The sequence below is a fragment of the Conger conger genome, chromosome 8, assembly GCF_963514075.1.
Source record: "Conger conger chromosome 8, fConCon1.1, whole genome shotgun sequence".
NCBI classification, from domain to species: Eukaryota; Metazoa; Chordata; class Actinopteri; order Anguilliformes; family Congridae; genus Conger; species Conger conger.
Window position 1 is genome coordinate 32,312,512 of NC_083767.1, and position 25,928 is coordinate 32,338,439.

At 40.8% G+C, this 25,928-nt stretch overlaps 2 protein-coding genes across 3 annotated transcripts in view; one reads left to right on the top strand and one right to left on the bottom strand.

Annotated features, from left to right (window-relative positions):
- The window catches only part of fgf2 (fibroblast growth factor 2), a 15,683-nt gene extending 13,521 nt beyond the window's left edge, over nucleotides 1-2,162 (top strand). The window contains exon 3 of the mRNA XM_061252447.1: nucleotides 1,757-2,162. Coding sequence (XP_061108431.1) covers nucleotides 1,757-1,942 — 186 coding nt within the window. The 3' untranslated portion in view covers nucleotides 1,943-2,162. The remainder of the gene's footprint in view (nucleotides 1-1,756) is intronic.
- Nucleotides 321-25,715, bottom strand: nudt6 (nudix (nucleoside diphosphate linked moiety X)-type motif 6). Of its 2 annotated transcripts, XM_061252445.1 has the most exons (5): nucleotides 25,350-25,715; nucleotides 24,169-24,372; nucleotides 12,036-12,091; nucleotides 6,933-6,987; nucleotides 321-3,709 (listed from the first exon to the last, which is right to left on the bottom strand). In XM_061252445.1, exons 1-5 carry the CDS (start codon nucleotides 25,624-25,626, stop codon nucleotides 3,330-3,332), a joined length of 972 nt encoding a protein of 323 aa, XP_061108429.1. In that variant the 5' UTR covers nucleotides 25,627-25,715; the 3' UTR covers nucleotides 321-3,329. The 2 variants fall into 2 exon arrangements, with proteins under 2 accessions (XP_061108429.1, XP_061108430.1); XM_061252446.1 differs by lacking the exon at nucleotides 12,036-12,091.
- Nucleotides 25,716-25,928: the final 213 nt, after the last annotated feature.

Consider the following 25,928-nt stretch of genomic DNA (forward strand, 5'->3'; position numbering starts at 1 on the left):
TTGTATGTCCAGTGTGATGAATTGATAGATCCTGTATTAAAGTGTGTTAAAGTATAGAGTGTATATTGCTATGATCTCATTCATATAGGCCTACTGTCGTTCTAGTGTAGAAGCAGATATATAGCCTACAGTATGTGCGTATATAAGCCTATACATAATTATTAATATCTGTCCAAAAGTAATTTACCAAACCACCTAGTTTAAGCAGGTTGAGTGGCATTCAAACTGATCGTACCTTTCCAGTATGTGCACTTCCTAAGTGTGGCATGGTTCATGCTCGAAAGATTGTATCTACTACAGCAATTCACACAGACATCACATATACTTTAGTCTTCAGTCTTTATTCCAGGAACAGGAATAACAACACATAAAACACACAAAAATAAATAAAACGGAATAAATAGGCCTATATAAAGAAAACATTGTGCACACACACTACTTAAACACACTCTTATATATTTGCTACATCTATGGCTGAAAAACTGATCCAGGGTCAGGGAGGAGAGAAGTAGTTTGCCTTTCATTGAAGACAGGTGATTTTGCCTCTTCTAGCAGGGTTCATCATGCTTCTTCTTATTCAAAATTGAGTGATTGATTGAAACTTTTATTTTAACAGGGAAAACCCACTGTGACATGCCCAAACAATAATACACTTTTAAACATCACATTTTCAGTAAACTGGGTATTAAAAAAGGGGGGCGACTAATCACCAAACTACCAAAACTATGGAAAATGTAACCTGCTTCAGAAATGAATTGCATATTTGTAAGTTGTGCATGACGGAGATAACATTGTTTTAATGATAGACTAGCTAGCTACTCGCAAGTACCGAGGCTAGTAATGACGCAATTACAGTTTGAAAGTCCTACTGACCTATTTCATTTTTTTTTAACGGATGTATAATATAAAAAGTAAGTAAGTGTTGAGTGGATCTTACATTGATAAGGTGTATTTTTTCATGGCTAGTACTATACATTTCCCTCTTTTTTATAGAATATAAATAACAAATAAATATAAAGATAAAATGCAATTAACAGCAGCCAAAAAGTGGCACTTTTTGACTCTGAGGGCAAAAGGGCAGGGGCACAAGCCCCCCTTGGGCCCTATCTGTGCACGTGCCTGGTGGTTTTAATGTTGTGGCTAATCAGTGTATACACAGGTGTATACACATGTTCAATCAATTAAATTTGCCACAGGTTGACTCCAATCAAGTTGTAGACACATCTCAAGGATACTTAAAGCAAACATGTTGCATCTGACCACAATGGAGTGCCACAGCAAAGGGTCTGAATACTTATGTAACTGAGAGATTTCAGTTTTAGATTTTTTCTAAATTTGCAACATCCGTGCAAACACCCCCCCCCCAAAAAAAAAAAGATGTTTTCAATCTGGACTGTTTCAATGCTGACTGTGGCTGGTAGCCCCACAGGGTGGCACACAGTCAGCTGCGTCATCATGGGAGGGGTTTCAGTTGACAGGACGCCTCATTGCGCACCGATGAACCCCTTTGAGCATAGACCATTGTTGACAAACATGGCTTCAGTAGGAATCATGGTGCACAGAGAGCCATAATTCCGAAATAAAGTATCCTCTTCTGACTCAGTCCCAGTTTAAATTGAGGGCGCTTGTAGCAGCTGCTTGAGATGTGTCACACAGATTTTGGAGGAGAGTGTGTGTTTATCTTGTTGCAGTGATCGAAAATATGGGTATAAATCCCAACAAAAATAAATAATAATAGTTTTTTACCCCCTTTCAGAGACGTGTGACAGACGAGTGCTATTTCCTGGAGAGGCTGGAGGCCAACAATTACAACACGTATCGCTCACAGAAGTTTCCAGACTGGTACGTGGCACTGAAGCGGAACGGGCAGCACAAACTCGGGCCGAAGACCAGCCCGGGCCAGAAGGCCATTCTCTTCCTCCCCATGTCAGCTAAGAGCTGATCCCGACCCAACCTGTTCCACTTTGGAAATGTCCTGCTCTACAAACATAAGGATAACTAAGGAGTAGTGAATACACTGTGTGGGCAGCCAGCACCCACTGCCCCCCATAACCTTTCCCAATCCCATAAACTTTTCCGGAATCATCCAAACTTTCCGCTGTTTTTTTTTCACCGACAGAGCTTAGCATTTGCCGACTGTTGTTGACCAATTGTGTTGTGGTCCACCCATTGGTTCCTCTTGTGTTTTCTTGGTACTGAGGCAACTGGGGTGACTTTCCCATAAGTAGATAAGGTGTGGTGATATCGGTAATGAGAACAATAACGTAGTCTGGGATCTCGGTATTGGGTTGCCATATGGTATGACACGGTGGTAAGCCACCATCTGATCACCATCCTGCAGTGCTCCTTCTCCTTCCCCGAAAGGCTTTTCAAACACACCAGCATAATGTGAACGAAACAGCGTGATGGGAAATTAAACGAATACACACAAATTTATCAGGAGGAAACACACAGTTACATGCAGCTAAAGTGACAACTAGTGAGTGATAGCTAGTGTGAGCAACAACTAAGCAGTAAAAGATGAACAAAAGTGAGCATTCACCAACTGGCTGGTTGAACCCAAGTCTTTATTTGATTGCTTGCGTTTCTTTGGTTATAACCCAAATGCAGTTGACCTGCTCAAACCCAACTCCATGATTCCTTTACCATCTGCACCACTACTGAAGTCCTTCCAACTTGCTGTGGAATTAAAAAAATATTTTTCCTTTACGCATCTCTGTCCCTGTCAACAGGAAGAGAAAGGACATGTGCGGGAAATAAATAAGATGCAACAAACACTAGGGCAAAGGGCTTAATATGCTTTGATGAGACAAACACTCCACACAGAGATGCCCATCGCTTGCTCTCTCCCGCACCATCATCTGGCCTAATGAATGGTGACGGAAGCAGCTGTTTCTGCCATTAAGCCGCTTTCACATGACAAGAATCAAACGCTGCCTGGGCTCTGTGTTGTTAGTAGTGGAGGCTACTGCTTCATACAAAGTTGTGATGTGACTGGATATGCTAGGCTTTATTTTAATTACTCCAGGCTTAATTTTGCTGCCAAGTCGGGTATCATCATGGCTTGACGCCTTGTTGAGTGACGCTGATCATATGAAAGCCACTTTACTAGGTTAGTTGAGCGGGGGAGTGGGCCATCACAGCCTAATGGAGAGCAGAAACTTGAGCAGGGGGGCACATCTCATCCAGTTCCAGTTTAGTGAAGCCTATACCTGTGGCTTTTATAGGTTTATGGGGAAGTTTTCAAAAGTTAAAATAAAGGATTGGGCCTAGTTTAAATCAAGTGAGGAGGTGAAATCCTGAGACAGCTCTCGTCACACGACCCTGACTCAGGCCGCATTCACGGGCAGCACTCTGTGGTACAGCTGGTAGAACATTCCGGAGTACACGGCGGGCAGCTGCTCCACGGGCAGGTCTATGCGGTGGAAGCCGTGCTGCAGTCCGTAGAGGAGCAGCCTGGCGATGCGGCTGGTGATGGGCGTGGTGGCGTTGGTGTGGGCCAGCTCCTCCAGGGGGAGCCAATCGCAGCGCAGGCACTCTTGGGTACAGAAGTCTATGTGGAACGTCAGCGGCTGCAGGCGGCAGATCAGGTACATGTCCGACATTCCGAACGCTCCGGGGTGGTTGTGCTGTTGCCTGATGCTCAGGAGGGACTTAAACTGAGCCCGCACCCCTGTCTCTTCCAACACCTCCCGGACTGCTGTGTCACCTGCCCGGTCCGGGACAACGGATTGTCATTTTTCATATGACAAGGGTCCCGAATGAACAAAATCAATCTCATTTTAATATGATGCTTTTCAAAACCTTTCGTTACAGTAGCACTCTTCACACCCCGTATTTTCCGGCCTGCATCTGCCATGTTGCGAGCTGGCATGCTGTTCATTTGGATTCATATGAATTCATTATTTAATTGTATGTTATTTTTTTCTTTTGTTTGAGCAACAGTTCATACAGAGTCATTCACTGGTGCGAACAGATTGATAGCCTGTGTTATGATTTTCCCTGGTTTTATTTTGTTTAGAAAACTTACTTCAATACTTGAAAAACGTGTCAGTATTTCTTAGTTATACAATAGCGCGTTTAAAGTATTCAGCTACAGGTTTAATGGGGATTTAAAAGTAGCCCATAATAAACATTTATGCAATGCTTTATTGAAATTCTAACAGAATAAAATACACACCAATGCATTTTCAAACGGATTTCTCTTATTTATGAGATTTATTAGAAGTCAATTAAAAAAAACACCTACCACAAAATTACTTTTTGGGAGAAACATCTGTCTTCCACTGTATAGTGACCACGGAAATTGCCTATACATCCTGTGCAATATGCATGGATTTTAATGGTAATGAAAAGAGTTAATTTGATTAGATATTAATTAATAAAGGTGCACCACACCCACTGATATTTTTTGAGCATTATCCAGCCCATTGTCACTTAGTCACTTAGTCACTTAGTGTGGAACAATAACAACATTTTCCTGTGCTAATTTTCAGCCCTCGGTTGCTATTGGTGTCATTGAATGTGCCATTTATGTTAAAAACAATACAACTGAGATATAATTGAGATAAAATTTTAACATGTATTGTGTTACATAACCAAATTGTCTATTTGGATCCTTTGGGGAGTGTAAATATATGAAGTATTCTCTATATTTTCCATTAGTGTGATGAGAATGTGGAGGATAAAAAAATTTAATTTTTTAATTTGCTCAAAGGGAATATTTTTTATTTAACTGGCATTTTCTTGCTTGCTTAATACAAATAAGAGAAACCATCTTCACCTCACAATGCTTGCTTATTTACCTAGACTTAAAACACAAATTAAAAAGGTTATGTTTGAATAAACTCACTTTTCATTCCATAAAATGATATGTTTTGTCATGCCATACTGTGCAAAAATTTGGGCACCCCTGATGAAAAAGCCTTTTACAATTAATACCTAAGTGAAAGGAAGCGAACCTGACAATGTTACACAATGGTAAAACGTTAAATATGACACATTTCTTCACATTTTAAAGCAAGATTATTTTTTGTTGCATTTTTTTACAGTTTCAAAATAATTTAAAAAGCAAAAAGGTCCTGTGCAAACATTTTGGGCACCCTGTCAGTTAGTACTTTGTAGCTCCTCCTTAGGCAACTATAACAGCTTGTAAATCCAGTAGCCAACTAAGAAGACTCAATTCTCAGCTTTTCAATTTTTACCCATTCTTCCTGGGAGAACATCTCAAGCTGAAAAATATTCTTCGGCCACCTTGCATGCATGGCATGTTTGAGATCTCTCCGCAGATTTTCAATAATGTTCAAGTCTGAGGACTGTGGTGGAATACCAAACCTCTTTTCAACTTCAGTGTCTGGACTGACCTTTGAACATTAGCCTCTAGAATTTCTTGATATTTGGTGGAATCCATTTTTTTTCCTTCCACTTGACAATATTTCCTGTGCCCCCAGCTGCTACACAACCCCAAACCATAATGGAACCACCTCCATGCTTCACAGTTGGCAAGGTGTTCTTTTCTTCAAAGGCTTCACCCTTTTCTCTCCAAACCTACCTTCTTTTGTGGTGGCCAAAAAGTTTAATTTTGGTTTTGTCAGTCCAAAGCCCACTGTTCCAAAAGGCTTCAGGCTTCTCAATGTTTTTTGTTTTTTTTGCATACTTCAGACGCTTAATTCTGTGTTGAGGACATTCTTTCTGGCAACTCCGCCATGCAGGTTTTTGTTGTTTAAAGTATGTTGTATTGTTGTTGAAACTGTGAACAGCTATACCCGTGTTTGCTATTCTTTTTTTGCAGCTGTTTTGCAGTGATGTGTAGGTTCCTCAGAGCATTTCTCACCAGGTCTCGGGCCATTCTATCTCCAAGTCTTCCAGACCTTGCCTTGACTTCAACTGTTCCTATTAACTTCCATATTCTATTAATGTTTCTGACAGTGGAAATAGGTAGTTTGAAACATTGAGAGAGTTATTTTAGCCTTCTCCTTCTTGGTGGAAATGAACCATCTTCATTCTGAAATCCTTCGAGAACCGTTTAGAGGAACCCATGGTTGTTAACACCAGACAGAACAGCCACTGCAGTTGGATACTTTAGAAGGCATGCTTATGGAGTTACTTTAGAAAAAAAAGTTCAGCCCTGGAATTATACTCACCTGACTTATTGAAGCCCCAATGAGTAAATCACTTGGGTCTGAACCATTGTAATCATCTTTTTAAAAAGTAACGAAGAATAATCCTAAAGGGTTCCCCAACCTTTGCACAGGGTTCTTTTCCCTTTTTTATAATTTATAGTAACAGTAAAAAATTTAAATAAAACCAATGCTTAAAAATGTCTCACATTTAATTTAGAGTTTACTTTCACATAGAGATTCAGTGTAACAGACATTTAAACCAGGGGTACACATTTTTGCACCTCACTGTACTTCTTATATGTTGGCAATGTTAGGAAAAATGCTCCGTAGCATTTTATAATAAGTAATGATTTCATCATAATACTGTACATACATTAGAGTGTGTTGTTTAAAAAGAGTTAAACATTTCTCATTTGCTTGTGTAGTTTTTCAATCAATTGTCCAAAGCTGCTACCCTCAACACTTCTCTTGTTATTTGAATGAATGTGTAGAGACATAAAAAGCTGCTTTTGAAAGACTAGAATTTAGTCATTGAATTGGAATGGTTGTTGGGTGGCCAATTTTTTTTAACTTTATTTTTCATATGTGTATGTATTTATCAGGTCAGTATTTATGAAACATAAATGCTTAAACCAAGGGGATAGAATATTTAGCTTTGGTGTGGGCAGAGCAAATAGGGAACTTAAAGGTATGCAAGATTAGATGCTACATACTGTAAAATGAAACATTGGTGGTACAGGGTTCTACTATCAGTGAACGAATGTGTCTGGATACTTGGCTGAATTCTGCAAAATTGTTTTTGTCACTTACCAATATTTTCTCCTGGCTCTGAGAGTCCACCGGGGAACTTCCAGGCATTTTTTGTCTGAAAAAGCAACAGAAATAACAATTAAATGAACAAATAAACAATTTAAATTTGCCTTACTTTCTGAATGTGTTTCAGTGGTTATGCATCGAGAGAACTATGACTTCTATTTCAATCCATGCTTACACCATGTGTAAATTATATATTTTTAAATGTGTTCAAGGATTACACTGCATCTTTATTCTCGATTTAATCTTAAGGTCCTCATTTTGGTATTATACTGATCTGGATATTTACATTTCACCTTTTTCAATGCAAAATAAAATAAGTAATAAACATTTTCAGAAAGAGAAACATGTTTATGTTTTCATTTATATCTCTCCTCCACACATTGTGACACAGTGATGGCTGGAATTCATAACTGCAAGTATGCAGAACAGCGTGATAAAACAGCAATTCACTTTTAGATACCTACAGTATTATTATTTTTTTTATACATAGTACCCCCATTTTTCAGGAACAAAAGTAATTGCAAAGTTGGCTTCTCAGCTGTTTCAGATTAATCAAGTGTATTAAATTGCTTCCTTCAGGCAGGTTTGAGAAAGATTTCAGTATCTTGTCTTGATTCTATGCTTTTTGATTGCCTTTGGAGTCTGTGATAGGCTTTTGTCAACATGAGGACCAGAGTTGCACCAATGAGAGTATAATAAATAAGAAAAAACAGTAGGCAAAGGCAAAATAATAGGCTGACTAAAGAAAACTGTCTGCAACATCATAAGAAGAAATCAAGCACTGGTGTACACTCACCAAGCACTTTATTAGGTATTTATTAGACTTATTTATTAGACTTCTATTGCTGTAGCCTATGCACTTAGAGTTATGATATGTTGTGTGTTCAGAGATGCTCTTCTGCATACCACTGTTGTAATGTGTGGTTATTTGTGTTACTGTGACCTTCCTGTCAGTTTTGACCAGTCTGGCCATTCTCCTCTGGCCTCTCTCATAAGGCATTTCTGTCTGCTCACTGGATTTATTTTATTTTGTTCACCATTCTTTGCAAAGTCTAGAGACTAGTGTGTGTGAAAATCCCAGGAGATCAGCAGTTTCTGAGATACTCAAACCACCCTGTCTGCCACCAACAATCATTCCACGATCAAAGTCACTTAAGTCACATGTTTTCCACATTCTGATGGTTGATGTGAAAGCTCCTGACCGGTATCTACATGATTGTATGCATTGCACTGCTGCCACACAATTGGCTGATTAGATAATCGTATGAATAAGTAGGTGTAATAAAGTTAAAATGTACCTAATAAAGTGCTCAGTGAGTGTATGTGTGGGATGAAGCACTGTCTAATGGGTTTAGAGGCATTTTACTGAACTTGAGCAGACAAGATGCTTCTGTACACTTCAGAATGAATTATGCTGCTACTATCAGCAGTTACATTATCAATGAAGACAAGTGAGGCAGCACCTGTGGCACATTGTCAAACTATGTCACCCCAACAACACAGAGAGTTTCACAGAGGAGGGGGGGGGGTGCTTTCGTTATTGGGCAGTTCCTTTTAGCCTTCACACTTTGCTCTTGCTATCAGTCTGATACAAGTCAATCTTGGTCTCATCTGTCCACCAGACCTTTTTCCACAAACTCTGCAGGCACTCTTTTAGGAACTACATAGAAAACTGTCACCTAGCCATTCTGTTTGAGGCTAACTAGTGGTTCGTGACTTGCAGTGTAGCCTTTGTAGAGCTGTTTATGAAGGCTTCTGTTATAGTTAGAGAATAGTTACTAAAATGTCCACACCTGCCTCCAGAAGAGTGTTTCTCATCTGTCCAACAGGTGTTTCAGGTATTCTTAATTATGGATTAATCGATCATCAATTGTCATTTGTAGTTGTACCAGCCCCTTTGCAATTACTCAGCTCACCAGTGTTCTTTTTCCTCTTAATTATGTTCCAAACAGTTTGTCTTGGTAAGCCTATTGTTTGGCCAATGCTGCTGACTGTTTTTCTTCTTACTTCTCAGCCTCATAATGGCTTTCTTGACTGTTATTCGTACAACCCTGGTCCTTACGTTGACAAACGCCAATAACAAACTCCAAAGGCAATCGAAAACTAAAAATCAACACTAAATACTGAAAGGTTTATTGTACCTGCACTAAGATAGCAATTGACTAGCAACTGACAAATCAGAAACGGCTGAGAAGCCAACTACCCAATTACTTTTTGTCCCCTAAAATAATGTATAAAAAGGAATGTAATTCCTACACAGATCACCAGATATGAAAGGAAATACTCTCAAATTAAAAGTCTGCACTTAAACATCGATTGTTTTGTTTCAAACCCAATGTGCAGGAGTACAGAGACAAAAGAATCACAAACGGTACCACTGTTCAAATACTTATGGACTGCACTGTATATTCCCAATTTAATATATGCCTGCCATTTACTTTTGCAAACTAGTCTGGGGTCATTTGTCCCGTCTTTACCAAATTAGGCTACAAGGAATCTGTGGCGTCTGAAGTTCAATAATTTTCAAAAGAAATGTTGAATTTTCAAAACATTATGGCCACCACACGGAAACATTGCATGCTATGTCTATGGCTCAATCTCCGCTTGAATGTAAAAAAAGTAATAAAATATCATCGGCATCAGCCAATCAGTTGTCAGTGGCCATGTGACAGCAGTAGATTATCGTGCAATTTATTTGCTAGGGAATACCCTGTCAAATATTATTATTTAACAAAATGCATATGGTTCTGTCTCACCAAAAAGGGAAATTAAACCATCTAAAACATCAGCCCCCTCCCCAAATATTTATACAAATCCTCCCAATCCTTCACTCTGTTTCCAGCTTCCACAGAGGGAGGCTGGGTGATGGGAGGCCCTGTTGGTTCTACAGAAACATAAAAAATTAGAGCGGTGCAGGCCAACGGAGTGGCCCTGCCAAACTGGCACGGGGCCAAAGCTACGCATGTGGGGGCCTCCTTAAGGTTGCGAGGCAGGAGGAGGCACCCCAAACACTCCTCTCCCCTCAGCCGGCCTCTGATGGCTTGGTGTGGGACATAAGAACAACGTGGCATGGGGGGCACTGGGGTTGTTTCTACATGTCTTGCCAAACAGCCTAGCTTTTGCTTCAAGCCCTGTCTCTGGTGACATCTAGGAGTGGTGGCTGCTATCCATGTTAATTGAACTGAATTTGGAGGAAAATAAAGAAATTCCTTTTTTGATCAACTTTTTCTAATAAAAAAAACAAAAACTGACATTACACCTTAAAATGTTACAAATCTCCCTTTCCCACCCCAAGAAATGGGTAAAAACCTGATACGAGAAGCTCATTGACTGACATATAACCTACACTTAGTGACCAGTTCTTAGGTACACTGTTCTAGTACTGGGCAGGACCTCCTTTTTCTCCCAGAACAGCCTGAATTCTTTGTGGCATGGATTAGACAAGGTGCCGGAAACATTCTTTACAGAGTCTGGTCCATTGCTGAAAGTTTGTCGGCTGCACATTCATGCTGCTAATCAGCTGGTCCACCACATCCCAAAGGTGCTCTGTTGGATTGAGATCTGGTGACTGTGGAGGCCATTGGAGTACTCATGTTTGTGGACCCAACTTAAGATGATGTGTGTGTAGCCATCAGAAGATGGGTATACTGTAGCCATAAAGGGATGCACATGGTCAGCAACAATACTTACAAAAGCATTTAATGGATGTGCAAGTAAGACTTAAGGGGCCTAGAAAACATTCTGCACACTATTATACCACTACCAACCTGAACCATTGCCAGGAGTGGAACCTGGTGTGCTCTTCTGCTGCTGTAGCCCATCGACTTCAAGGTTCAACATGCTATGTGTTTAGAGGTGCTCTTCTGCAACTGTTCTAAGGCTATTTGAGTTACTGTCAGCTTGACCCCAGCTTGATCTGGACTCTCACATTAACAAGGTGTTTTTTTCCCCATAGAACTGCCGCTACTGGATGTTTATTTTTCCCACCAACATTCACTGTAAACTCGAGACTGTTCTGTGATACTCAAACGACCCTGTCTGGCTCCAACAATCATTTCACGGTCAAAGTCACTGAGATCACATCTGTCCCCCATTCTGATGGTTGATGTAAACATTATCTGAAACTCCTGACCCGTATCTGCATGACTATATGCATTGCACTGCTGCCGCATGATTGGCTGATTAGATAATCACATGAATAAGTAGATCTACAGGTGTTCCGAATAAAGTTCTCAGTGAGTGTACATATATATATATAAAAGTAATCAAAAAGGCCTACAAACAGAAATTAGCACATTCCTTAAGTCTGAGCGGCCTCCGGAATACAACAGCAGTTCCTGGGGCTGTTGCTGCAGTAACAGCATGACAACATGTGTGTATGAGTGAATGAGAGAGAGAGAGAGAGAGAGAGAGAGAGAGAGAAAATGACATGAATGAGAAAGATGGTCCTCATATCAGGAGAGGGATCTAGGATGTAAATGGTTTCCAGGAAAAGGCTCTTAAATAAACCGTGGGTTGTGTTTAGCAGTGGGAGAGGACAGAGCAGGAGTTCACTACTGAGGCCTCAGTGGGGTGATCTGGTACAGAGGCTCAGACAGTACCAAGGTTGTTCAGAGGGGAATGCGCAGTCCAAAAATCCCAATGTCTCTGGCGACAAACACTTAACCTTCCATCATTATCCGGCATGCTTGCTGTTCTATTTTTTATCTCAATGAAACTCTTTACTTTTCTACTGTGACAGAAATGTTTTGGTCAGGCTTGGAAACATTGTGCGCATTTGGTGGCATTTCTTTATGACCATTTTAAAAAAGTTTTTTTTTTGGTCGATTTTTCATTGAAAAAATAAAAATAAAACAATCAAAACCATGCAAAAATTTCGTTGTTGTGAAGTGCCCTTTTAGTACTATCCATATGTTGGTACGCAACTAGAAATCTGCTAATCCCAGAATGAAGGGATTATAAAAGGGCTTTGATTCATGGGTCCTGGAGACTTTCTAAATGCAATACTTTTTCATACTGAAATGGATGCAAAAGCCAGTTAATTATTCCTGAGTGTTCACAGAGGTGGATGTGGGATGGACAGACAGATAGACAGACCTTGTTTTTGTCTTGAACGACGAGAACTTTTCCACTTGCCTCATCGAGGACTGCACCTAAAGTGAGAAACAGATCATGGTGACTTCAAACCCATCACTGAAAGGGCCCTAAAAAAGGGCACTGAAACAGCCCTTTCACCTCACTCACTGTACGCTGCTCAAGAGGCCTTGGCCTGCATTTAATCAACAATAATCTTCAGCGTTAAAGTTTTACTTTGCAAATCCAGTTTGGCAAGTTGGTTTTAGTGACTGCTAAAATTGCCAAACTGTGAAGGAAAAAAGCTTACTTGCTTACTGTTGCATACATAAATTGAGTACACAGGATGAGAAATCCTAATCAGTCAATTTATTTCAGATACAAATTTCATTATGTGTAATAGCTTATGAAATAATGTTTGTTTTGTCCAGAAGTTTTGGGAAACTATTCAATTTTAATACCTCTTTTACAATGGAAAGCCTATGAATCCCTGTCTCCAAGCTCTTGTATATGAGGTCTGTAAGAACACAGGGTTGCCTGGTCAACTTGCTGGAGTGAGATTTTATGACATGAGCTGTATCTTTAGCATGTGCGTGTGTTGGCATCACAACTACAGCTGGCACAGTTGATAAAAATTAAGAAGATAGTGTTTAGTAAACAACACAGATACTAATCTATACATTATGTTCAAAAGATAAAGGAAAACTAAATTATTTTATTTCAATACATTTCTCTCATGTTTCAATGTTTTTTATTACAGTAAGTAATTTTTCTTAAAACCAAAATTATTGGCATGCCTGGTTTAATACTTAGTGCAAACAACCATGGCAAAGATGATAGCCATCGGTATTTTCATATGATTTCGGATGAGGATAGATAACGCATTTAGAGGGATTTTTGTCCAAAAAGTGATTAAGTAAGGTTTATTGAAGTGTAGTCGCTATTAATGATATATCCACATATTTCCAGGGTTTTTGTGATCTTGCTAAATATGTAGTCCCAACTAAACATACTGCAAACTGCCCAACATATTCTCCATGCTTTTTTTCCAACAGTAAAGTGGAATTTCCGTAAGATGCCCGCCAGTTTAATAAAAAGCCCCTGCCTCTTCCTCTGTGATATATTGGACTGTGATTTGACCCAAAGATGACTCCGCCTCTTCTGCTCTGTATGGTTGACTTCCTGAAATATCTGCTTGTGAATACAAAACCCAAGAAATATGTGCATTAATGTAAACTACATTGAGAGAAAATTTTGCCTGCTTAATAACTTGCTCATCCAGCGTAGTCAGGGTCTACATAAAGGAACACGCATTGCATACTAACATACTAAGCAGTGTTCAGTAGATGGCACATATTTTGAGGACGCAGTAGTCAGGAGGCTGTTTCGACACGGCCCAGGACTGTTGGTATCACTCATGTGGTATGAGCAGTGTGTGTGAGCGGGCCACATTTCGGAAGTGTTGGTCTGGTGAGTCAGATGTGGTAGTTCTGAATGCACTCTCGGACACACACACACACACTCTATTTGGAGTGGGCACAGTTTCCGGCAGGGTGTGAGTAAGCAGACCAACTATGCGGAGGGGAAGTGATGCTTTGTTTCTTTTTTTTCCTTAATCCATCTGCTTGTCTTCAGTGAGCCTCCTACACAAGCTGCCTCCAAAAGACACAGGAGGGGAGAGGAGAAGGACACTTAGCCCCCACCCACTTTGGCCTTTCCGTGTGGAAACTGACATCATTCCGGCTCTCGAGTCCTCCACTCCCCACCGGCAGGGCCACATGCTCAGATGCTGTCATCACGCGGCGGCTGCATGGGAATAGCAGTTTGCCAGAGAATGTGGTGTCATGGCAGGGGCTTACAGGAGCCATTATCAAAGGAGGGTCACCTGCAACCTGACTGCCTCGGCCCATGTATGTTTGGCATGGCCTTCACCTTTATGGGGGCTCACCAGATATCTGCAGAAACGGCTCAGTGGTGGTGGGGCTACAGTGAGCTGTCATTCACCAACTTGGCTTAAGTTAGATTAAAATATATTTCTATGCAGTGCACTTTGACCACTGTGTCCCACAGAACTAAACAACTGTAAACACACAAACTGAAAACTGTTTGAAAGGCGTTTTCCAGTTCCAGGTCCTATATGTAGTGCTACATACACTCAGTGAGCACTTTATTAGGTATTTATTCCACTTATTTGTTAGGCTTTATTGGTTCTGCTACTGTAACCTATCCACTTAAGAGGTGTTCAGAGATGTTCTTCTGCATACCACTGTTGTAATGTGTGGTTCTTTGCGTTACTGTCACCTACTGCCACTGACCTTTCTCATTAACAAGGTGTTTTTGCCCACAGAACTGCTGGGTGTTTGTTTTTTGCACCATTCTCTGCAAACTCTAGAAATTCTGCAAACTCTAGAAATCATTTCACGGTCAAAGTCACTTAGATCAAATTTCTTCCCCATTCTGATATTTGGTCTGAAAAACAGCTGAACCTCTTGACCATGTCTGCATGCTTTTATGCATTTAGTTACTGCTACATGATTGGCTGATCATCGAGCCGAGCATCTTCTCTGTGTATTATTGTACCTCACCCAATGAAATCAGGGAGTAAGGATGATGGATCTGTATCAGGTTACCATGATGGGGGCGACATGGCTCAGGCAGTAAGAGCAGTTGTCTGGCAGTCGGAGGGTTGCCGGTTCGATCCCCCGCCCGGGCTGTGTCAAAGTGTCCCTGAGCAAGACACCTAACCCCCAAATGCTCCTGACGAGCTGGTCGGCGCCTTGCATGGCAGCCAATCGCTGTCGGTGTGTGTGTATGAATGGGTGAATGAGAAGCATCAGTTGTACAGCGCTTTGGATAAAGGCACTATATAAATGCCAGCCATTTACCATTTAGGTCGTTTGTCATGCTATAGTTAGGAGCCATTATAACTTGTCTCAGTTTTGACCGGAACAGGCAGGAACTTTTTTTCAATACTGGGTCTCTGTCACAGATTTTTAATGGGAGGTCATTTATTTTTTTCCTTGCACTGTTTGCTATACCATTCCAAAATTAACAAATTTGCTTGGTAGCTAGATTTAATAATTCAGAACATCCTTAGAGAACATCCTGCATGCTGCTTAGCTTAGGATATAGCCAATACAATATGAAATTTTCAATTCCCAAAACTTGTGACCTTTTCTCGTTGTATTAAAAAATAAACCTTAACGGGCCAGTTGAACAGTGTTTATTTTATTCGGCTTTAGTATAACAGCCCCAATTAAGTGGATTTCTTATGCTTTTCTAAATGCTATAAAAGCACCAAACCAATGAGCATCACACCACTTCAGTATCCTTCAATGCAAACTATAACCAATATATTATTAATATGTAGTGGGTGTATGGTTGCATCTGTTCAAAGGGGCTTGCGTGCTTGCACACTTTTAAACTTGCATGGAACATGTGCGTGAACAGACTAGAACCAACATGGCGACATGGCTCAGGCAGTAAGAGCAGTCGTCTGGCAGTCGGTTGCCGGTGGAGAGTTGCCGGTTCGATCCCCTGCCCGGGCTGTGTCGAAGTGTCCCTGAGCAAGGCACCTAACCCCCAAATGCTCCTGACGAGCTGGTCGGTGCCTTGCATGGCAGCCAATCGCCATTGGTGTATGAATGGGTGAATGGGCGAATGGGTGAATGAGAAGCATCAATTTAACAGTGCTTTGGATAAAGGCGCTATATAAATGCCAACCATTTACCATGTAACCGAAGAAATCCTAATCAGTCAATTTATTTCAGATACAAATTTCATTATGTGTAATAGCTTATGAAATAATGTTTGTTTTGTCCAGAAGTTTTGGGAAACTATTCAATTTTAATACCTCTTTTACAATGGAAAGCCTATGAATCCCTGTCTCCAAGCTCTTGTATATGAGGTCTGTAAGAACACAGGGTTGCCTGGTCAACTTGCTGGAGTGAGATTTTATGACATGAGCTGTATCTTTAGCATGTGCGTGTGTTGGCATCACAACTACAGCTGGCACCGTTGATAAAAATTAAGAAGATAGTGTTTAGTAAACAACACAGATACTAATCTATACATTTTGTTCAAAAGATAAAGGAAAACTAAATGATTTTATTTCAATACATTTCTCTCATGTTTCAATGTTTTTTATTACAATAAGTAATTTTTCTTTTTATTATTGGCATGCCTGGTTTAATACTTAGTGCAAACAACCCTGGCAAAGATGATAGCCATCGGTATTTTCATATGATTTCGGACGAGGATAGATAACGCATTTAGAGGGATTTTTGTCTATTCCACCGTAAATAACTTTTCAGAATCATTGATATCCATAGGTTTGCACTTATGAACCCCCTTCAGTTCAGACCACAGGTTTTTGATGGGATTTAAATCTGGAGACTGTGATGGCCATTGCAGAACCATTTCTGTGTGGATTGTGATGTATGTTTGAAATCATTGTCCAGCTGGACAATCTACCTACGACCTCCTAGCGGAGACATTAGCATTAATCAGAGAGATAGATTAAGTAAATATCAGGGATTTAGAACTACAGAACCAAGTCGCAGAAATCCTGCAGGCAAGATTCAATTCAGAGTCTTTATTAAAATAAAGGCAGGTCAGACAGGCGGGGTTCGGTAGCCAGCAAACAGGAATAGCAGGGAATAGGCAGTTCGTAATCAATAGTCCAGGCAATGGGTCAATACTCCAGCAAACAGGTATAACAAAGATAATCCAATTCAAAGTTGTGGTCACAGACGAAGGGTCGAATACAAGCGGGCAAATCAGACAGAAACAGAATCCAGAAGCAGATGTCGAAAAACAAAAACAGGTCAATAAGCTACGGATCAGAACTATACAGACGGGATTCACACTAAGTCAAAAACAAAACAGGTCATAATGGGAATCAATCAGATATAAATGCTGGAGAGTATGGAGTAAACACATAACAATCTGGCGACAAATTAGACAAACAGAGGGGTTTTTATAAGACAGGTAACAAGAGGGAATGGCAATCAGGTGTGGGAAACAATCAGGTGAAACGCAGGTGAAACGAAGAACATTGAGTGAATGAACTGACAGGGTGACTACGGTGTGCACAGAGGCTTACACAAAAACAGAAATGCTAGGTACTTAGACAAGGACTAGACATCTAGACCTCTCTATGGGCAACACCTGGCGCCCCTAGTGTCCATTTCCGGGTGTTCCCGAAAAAAGTCTCTGATAAGGGAGGGGTCAAGGATGTGGCGTTCAGGCACCCAGGAGTTCTCCTCGGGCCTGTACCCCTCCCAGTCCACCAGGAATTGTCATCCCCGTCATCCCCGGCCTCAGGGAGGAAAACACAGAACCTGACAGTATAATTGTATTGCCAATTTCACTTTTATTTCCGGTAAGTGTTAGGGGTGGCAAAACAATTAATTACTTGATACATGAGATACATACATGAGACTAAATGTATTGAAATAAAAATACAGTTTTGCCATATGTTTTAACCTAACATGTAGTCTATTATTATCTGTGTTGTTTATTATATACAGCCTTTTTTCTTAATTTTTATTGGAGCCCGCTTTAATTGTTTATGATTGTTGCATGATTAGTGCAACTATGATTGTACAGAGAGACTAACATTCAACGATAAGTTTCACTATTGAAGTCTGTCTTATTCCATACTGTGGGACAACTCAGAACTCAGATGCAATAATAACTGTAATATCACTTCAATAAATATTCTGCTACTGTGCTGCATACCTGAGACGTTCTCCTGCACACTCTCTCCTCCTCTCCTCCTCTGACATTTGTGCATCCTCCTCACTTCTTTGTTAATGTTTTTTTACGGCTCTTCCTTGGCAGTTTGTAACGTTTACGAATCGATTACAGCTCGATATGCTGAAAACAGTTTTTTTGCCTTGCGAGTTATTATATATGCTTGTCTAGGGTTTCATCAGGGAGCGGATTTGTACTTAGTTAAGGGCTGAGTCTCAAATTGCAGACTTGTGGACTAGTGCGTAAATCAAGCTTGGAAGTTAATGGTTATGTGATCAGGTGCGTCCAAAACACAAGTGCAAAAACCATTGCACTGTATAATAACTGGAAATGAAATGTGGTCACGTGGTTCCATTCTAACCCATTCAATTAAGTTCTTCCACAAGTGGCACCGCCGCAATATGACTGCCATGGCCCGGAAATAGAATTACTGATGAGCCTGCCATTCATTTTCTGAGTGTTATCTAAACTCATCAGACTCCTTACAGAGTGAATTGCAACCCCAAAGCTCACATTCCAGGCATCAATAGAAGAAGGCAATATCATTAAAACATTTTCCAGAGTCAAATTTTTTTCTAGGCTGAACCAAAAAGAAAAAGAGGCCTCACTCCACTAAGCTTCAGTGTAGTTAACAAAACACAGAGCTACACAAGCTCACCAGCAATTTGCTTACAACTATCTAGCTTGCTGGCCACTTCTCAGCTAACAGTTATAAAGTAGCTAGCTTCGCTAGCTAGCTGTACTTTCCATTGTTATCTTCCATTGATGTCTTGAAATGCTTTGGCACATGTAACAGTTCTGAGGACATACTTTACATCTCAAGTTAATTGTTGATAATGTTAGACTATATAGCTACTACTTTTGAATTTTCATTGTTGCTGAAGGAACCTGTTCGATAACAGGTGCTTGAACGCTAGCTAATTTAGCATACATTAGTAGTCGTTGTTTGCTAGCTACTTTAGCATAAATATGTGATACGTCACTACACAACAAAGATATGCAAGGACCCCGAGCAGATTGTCGAGGTGAGCAGACTGTCGATTGACACCGGCACTAAACTCAGCGGAAGTGATGTCACACTTTCGCTTTCTATGGGTAAAAACCTCTTTTGCGCTCAGTAGTCATAGGGTGCCTCACTGCTTAGGTTGGCCGAGGGCATGCTTTCCTGCATTGTTATACAGTGGAAGCAATAATTATTTGATCCCTTGCTTATTTTGTAGGTTTGCCCACTTACAAAGAATGGAACTGTGTAGAATTTTAATCATAGGTACATTTTAACATTGAGAGACAGAATATCACAAAATAATCCAAAATAACAACATCATATACATTTTATAAATGTATTATTGTATTTTTGCATGAAATAAGTATTTGATCCCCTATCAATCAGCAATAATTCTGGCTCCCACAGACCAGTTAGTTTTCCATTAAGAAGCACTCCTAATCTCAACTCATTACCCAAAACACCTGTGTCAACTCGTTACATCGTTATGTAGCTGTATAAAAGACACCTGTCCACACAATCAATCAGATTCCAACGTTTCCACCATGGGCAAGACAAAGGAGCCAGACATCAGGGACAGAATTGTAGACCTGCACAAGGCTGGGATGGGCTACAAGAAAATAAGCAAGCAGCTTGGTGAGAAGTTAACAACTGTTGGAGAAATTATTAGAAAATGGAAGAAACACAAAGTCACCGCCAATCTCCCTCGGTCTGGGGCTCCACGCAAGATCTCGCCTTGTCAATGATCATGAGAAAGGTCAGGGATCAGCCCAGTACTACACAGGAGGAGCTTGTTAATGACCTGAAGGCAGTTGGGACCACAGTCAGGAAGAGAACCATCAGTAACACACTACACCGTGAAGGATTAAAATCCTGCTGCGCGTGCAATGTTCCTCTGCTGAAGAAGGCACATGTACAGGCCTGTCTGAAGTTTGCCAAAGAACACCTGGATGATCCAGAGGAGGCTTGGGCGAAAGTGATGTGGTCAGATGAGACCAAAATAGAGCTATTTGGCATCAACTCGACTCCGTGTTTGGAGGAAGAGAAATGCCGAGTACAACCCCAAGAACACCATCCCCATGAAGCATGGAGGGGGAAACCTTATGCTTTGGGGGTGTTTCTCTGCTAAGGGGACAGGACGACTTCACTGTATCGAGGGGAGGATGAATGGAGCCATGTACCAGGAAATTTTGGGCGACAACCACCATCCCTCAGTGAGAGCACTGAAAATGGGTCATGGATGGGTCTTCCAACATGACAATGACCCAAAACATATGGCCAAGGCAACAAAGGAGTGGCTCAAAAAGAAGCATATTAAGGTCCTGGAGACCTTAATATCAGCCTGCCTGGTCTCCAGACCTAAATCCCATCGAAAATCTGTGGAGGGAGCTGAAGCTTTGAGTTGCCAAGCGACAGCCTCGGAACCTTAAGGATTTGGAGAGGATCTGCAAAGAGGAGTGGACCAAAATCCCTCCCAAGATCTGTGCAAACCTGGTGAAAAACTACAACAAACGTCTGACCTCACAAAGGTTTTTTCACCAAGTATTAAGTCCTATTGTTCTATGGATCAAATACTTATTTCATGTGAAAATACGATATAAAATTTATTAAAATTTATATGATGTTGTTATTGTGGATTATTTTGTGATATTCTGTCTCTCAATGTTAAAACGTACCTATGATTAAAATTCTACACAGTTCCATTCTTTCTAAGTGGGCAAACCTACAAAATCAGCAAGGGATCAAATAATTATTGCTCCCACTGTATATGCATGTCTACTGAATGTAAGGCTATAACCAATTGCATCAAGCAATTGTCCCACACCCAATGAAACAGAGTTGACAGTGTATAGGGGTGGGGGACAACATGTTGGGGGCTGAGTATGTGGCCAGTCCATTCACCCATTCATACACACACTCACACACCGATGGTGATTGGCTGCCATGCAAGGCACCGACCAGCTCGTCAGGAGCATTTGGGGGTTAGGTGCCTTGCTCAGGGACACTTCGACACAGCCCAGGCAGGGGATCGAACCGGCAACCCTCCGACTGCCAGACGACCGCTCTTACTGCCTGAGCCACGTCGCCCCACTATGTCACAACGATGTGAGGATACCATGTGTTTGTTTGGGTAGTTGCTTTGGGTTTTCGACATTTGCAAATCAGAGAGAAGGCTTATTGAAGCTTATTGAAAAATGACCACCATATAGTAGAGGAGACTACACATATAGTAGAGGACTCTACAGGTTGCCTGTTAATCCAACAACCAGTCCATTACATCAGCCTAGTATACGTAAAAGCAAGAGATTTTTCAGGTTTTTGTTCCATCTGAACTATTAGTCTGATAGATTATTAACCCTTTGAACAGGTTTTTTTGTAATGTTTATTTAAAAAATTGACTTCTAGAATTGTTCTGGAATTCCTTTGGGTTGAAATACAGTAGTGATCGTTACATTCAGTTAAGAACATTCTAATCACATACCTGCGATCTTACATCTCAATGGGTTAAAAGCCCACGCTTCAACAGTCAATGAGTGTGAATGGTGAAATGCTGAGCGGCTCCAGTACAACACCTAAGGTCCTCCCCTGCAGGACATACAATCCCATCATGCCTATGGAGAGGCTGCTAGTGGGCCACCGGAGACGGCCTATTCCCACCGTACCCTTCAGAGCTGAGGATGTGGTGAGTACCAATTATTTCTCTTACACCCACACCTGTTCTTTATTACAATTTTTTTCATGTAAAAGGGGTACTTAAATTGCAGAGTGCAAATCGGCATTTACTTGCAATTTTTCCTGTTTGTATTTTGGGTCTTTAAATGGCATGAGGCCTGTTCAAAATGGCTGTGACACAAAAATAAATATTTTTGTTTCCGCCAGTAAGGAGCTTTAAAAGGGGAAAACCTGTTTTTGCAGAGGAGTAAGAGGAAGGTAGGAGATGAAGGTGGGTGGACGGGAAGTGTAATTGCGGCTGCCACCGAGTCTCTGAAGGAATGGCAGATGCCCCCAGAGTCCTCTGCAGAGGGAAACATCTGTAAAATGTGAGGATAATGTGCAGCAGGACAGCAAATAAGCAATGGTTAGCCAGACATGTTCTAACATGTCCTCATGTCCTCAGGTAATGATGGCACAGGGTACAAGGCTGCCCTCTGGTGGTCATCTTACACACACACACATTCTCTGTTCATGAAAATGTGAACTCCCACTGTGGTAACATTGCACACGCCCACTCTCTCACACAGGCAGTTTGGTGAGCCTAGAAAGGCTGAATGGCCTGCTCTCCTCATCAATCCTTCTCTCCTTTGAGACTGAGCTCAGTTAATTGTCCTTGCTGGTTTTGTCACCGATTTAGTATTCACCAGTTACATTAGCGACGAGCGACGTACAATTGATTAGACCAAGCAGGAGCAATCCTCCCCTGGAGCAATGCAGGGTTAAGGGCCTTGCTCAAGGGCCCAACGGCTGTGCGGATCTTATTGTGGCTACACCGGGATTAGAACCACCGACCTAGCGTGTCCCAGTCATTTACCTTAACCACTACGCTACAGGCCGCCCTATATCCTGTACTCAAAAAAGCCAAACAGACCCACGACTTGCACAATTTTCTTTTCATTTGTGACAATTTTTCCTCTGTAGCAGAGTGATGTCTGCTTGGTTGAGATGCATTTGTTCATCCGCATTTGTTTGTTTTTCCTCATTAAGTTTTTATCTCCTCTTAATTATCTCAGAAGGGTCACATCCTATTCCCAGACTAAAGGTCACGTCCAGAACATTCCAAAAATCCTGACATTATCCTGGCATTCATTAACATCGAGCTTACAGTGTGTGTTCTGTCTGAGATTAACCAACTATATTCAGTCATTACTAAGTAACTGCAAAAGTTAAATATGTTATGAATCATGAGCATTTTCTCCATTTCAGCAGAAACCTCATTCCGGGGACTGCAGATGTGAGTTACATTTGGTACAATTGACCGAAGTTGAACACACTCCGAGTCAAACTAATAGCATATAAAATTAAAAAAATAAGTACAACTAAATAAATACACTGAGTAAAGTCAAATTCAAAGCTGACATTTGAAACAGAATAGAACAAAAAACTAAAGATGAGGAAGTGAATGATTGACAGACACATGACATGAATGTTTTAATTTAAACTCAAAAAAGTTTTTCAAGGCTCTTTTTGGCTCACCATTTGAAATGAAGAATGAGAGTGGCCAAAGGGGTATTTTTACATAGCAGCTAATGCTTTTTACAACCTGGCCATTGCTGTTTCTCAATTTGTATTTTTATACATACACTCACTGAGCACTTTATTGGGAACATTTTTACTTTATTACACCTACTTATTAATGTGATTATTTAATCAGCCAATTGTGTGGCAGCAGTGTGATGCACACAATCATGTAGATACAGGTCAGGAGCTTTGGCCGTGGAATGATTGTTGGTGGCAGACAGGGTGGTTTGACTATCTCAGAAACTGCTGATCTCCTGGGATTTTCATGCACACTAGTCTCTAGAGTTAAAAAAAAAACTTTTTCAAATCCAGTGAGCAGCAGTTCTGCAGACAGAAATGCCTTGTTAATGAGAGATATGGCCAGACTGGTCGAAGCTAACAAGGAGGTGACAGTAATGCAAATAACCACACAACAGTGGTATGCACAAGAGCATCTCTGAACACACAACGCATCACAACTCTTAAGTGGATAGGCTACAGCAGCAGAAGTCTAAAAAAATAAGTCTACTAAATACCTAATAAAGTGCCCACTGAGTGTATGTGCACATAAGTCAGCTGTCAGCTTCACTTATGTCGCCCTCTGCTGGTAGGACTTGACTTTAAATTCCACTAATCCAGCCACAGTCCCGCAACCACTGTGTTCCAACAACAGTTGCAATCCTAGAATTGCTGTTATTATTATTTTTAATTAAGTGCTTCTCATGTTTTAAGTGATTATTTGTTCTCTTAGGCCACATTATGTCAGAAATAGCTATGCATTATGCATACCATGAGGAACAAAAATCCCATGTTCACATTGTGCTTACTGTGCTCTATTACAAAGAAAACATAAAAGGTCACAAAATTATTTAACTGATCAAATTAAAGACTGAGGTTGCAAACCACTGCTCAATCAAACAACAACAAAATTACCCTACATAATCTCACTTGAATATATAAAAAACATTTACACAAAATTGGTCACCCCCCACACTTCTGGTTGATTTTTCACAGAATGACCCTGACGCAGTTGTGGTCTCAGCTCCAGTCAACCTGGTTTTCTGGTTTAAGTTGGCACTGGTGTGGTGTGAATTTCATGCAGGCAATGGGACACTTCATTGAACCCTGTAGCATACTAAGCTTTCCAAGCTAAGAAAGTATGAAGTAGAACCGGTGCCTTACCTGCCACTCCGATCTGGTGCGTGGCAAATCCGGGCAGTCTGCTCTCGCCCTCCGCCAGCCACAGGCAGAGGGTGGACCAGTCATGCCGGGCGTGGTGGAAGGTGAAGCCATGTTTAGCGGCCGCGGTGATGAAGCGGCTCTGGATGAGGGGCACATGCAGCCACACCGCGATGCGACCCTCTGCCCTCCAATGGCTGAGAGAGTCTGACACATACAGTGCAGTCTGTGAGTATTTGGACAGCACTCCAGTAAACAACCAGTTAAAACAATCACTACGTGGTCAAAATGCACTTTTTAATTTAAAGGTTTTTCATATGATGAACCCAGTGGGAAATACAATTGTTATACAAAAGTAATTGGATAATTGGCAGCTCAAATGTTTCTTTGACAGGTGTGTTAAGCTTTATCGTTAGTGCATGCATAAAAGAGCTAGCTAGGAGTGCCATCTACATTTGGAGTCTGTTGTTGTTGTCTCTCAACATGAGGATCCTGCAGTATTGCAAAGGATTCTCAATGAAATAGCAAATGATTACTTTATTTCAGATTGTGTTCATTTGTCCAGTTACTTTTGGTATATGTATAAAAACAGCTGCCCACCCAATATGGATTCCTCAAATTAAAGCTGAAAGTCTGCACTTTAACCACATTTTTTTTTTATTTCAACTGTTTGTTTGTTGGGGTAGGACTACAGAGTGGGTTTCAGTCAAAAGTTTCCAAACTTTTTAGAATTCATAGACGCGAAAATAGAATAATAATCAGCCTACATATGCGAGAATATTCAGGCAAAACAGGCCTATTTCTGACACTTGTACAGTTTATAAATTACAAGACAGTAGCTTACCAGTTCATCGACATATTTGCTGTTTAATGAACTAGTGCTATGACATCAAAATTGCTTTCCTTTTGAATATTTCGGTAGGCTAACTTTATATAACTGTCTTGCTTGAGTCTTGACAGCATGACAGCCTATGACACATAACCGGCATCGTTTTTGCGACACATAAACAAAACACATTCAAAATGATCGCTTGTTCAGACATTATAGGCTATGCCAGTGTCGTGACATTGGTGTTAATCGTTGACACTGACACTGTAATTGCGGGTGAAGTGCTTCCAACATGACAGATAACAGGAATTTATTTCACTATATCCGTGCACCAAATAATAGCCAGTCAACTTGCCTCGCAGTTGAATACTGAAGGCACTTTCGCTGATGTCAGGTGGAAAGTCTCGTTCGTTGAGGTGCACAGTGATTCCACCGAACTTATCCACATTTCCGGTCATGACATTTTTGCCTGTAACATTTCCCTTCTCACGGTGGATTTGATAGTTTGTTCCCAAACAGGATAAATATCGATCTGTCATCTTTGTTATCCACACAGCACGCACACATCCACCACTCTGCTTCGTGATGACTTTTCTCAGGATAAGCGGCATTCTGCAATTTTGCACTGCCATGATCAGTCATCAATTAGAATAAGCAACGTTAGGTTAAATTACCTTCCATTCCGAACACGTCTTACACACTACAGGTCAACGGTCTTACATAAACCGTATGGCTTTCCAAAGGTACATAAAAACCGTAATGCTTATAGAAATACTGCAATTTAGATTAATTACTAACACAAAGTGTATCCAGGTGTTTAATTGCTTCTAATATTTCATATGTTGCTTTCTTACACCAGTGATGACGTATTCATTGTATTTGCATGAGGTGTGTACATCTAAATAAGATACATAAACAAAATTAAACCCCCAAG

Coding starts and splice junctions, on each gene's coding strand:
- nudt6 (XM_061252445.1), bottom strand. CDS start 25,626: ATGGCAGTGCAAAATTGCAGAATGCCGCTTATCCTGAGAAAAGTCATC. Junction 12,092..24,168: donor GCACCAGATCGGAGTGGCAG/GTAAGGCACCGG, acceptor TTCTCACTTTAG/GTGCAGTCCTCGATGAGGCA. Junction 6,988..12,035: donor TCGTTCAAGACAAAAACAAG/GTCTGTCTATCT, acceptor TTGCTTTTTCAG/ACAAAAAATGCCTGGAAGTT.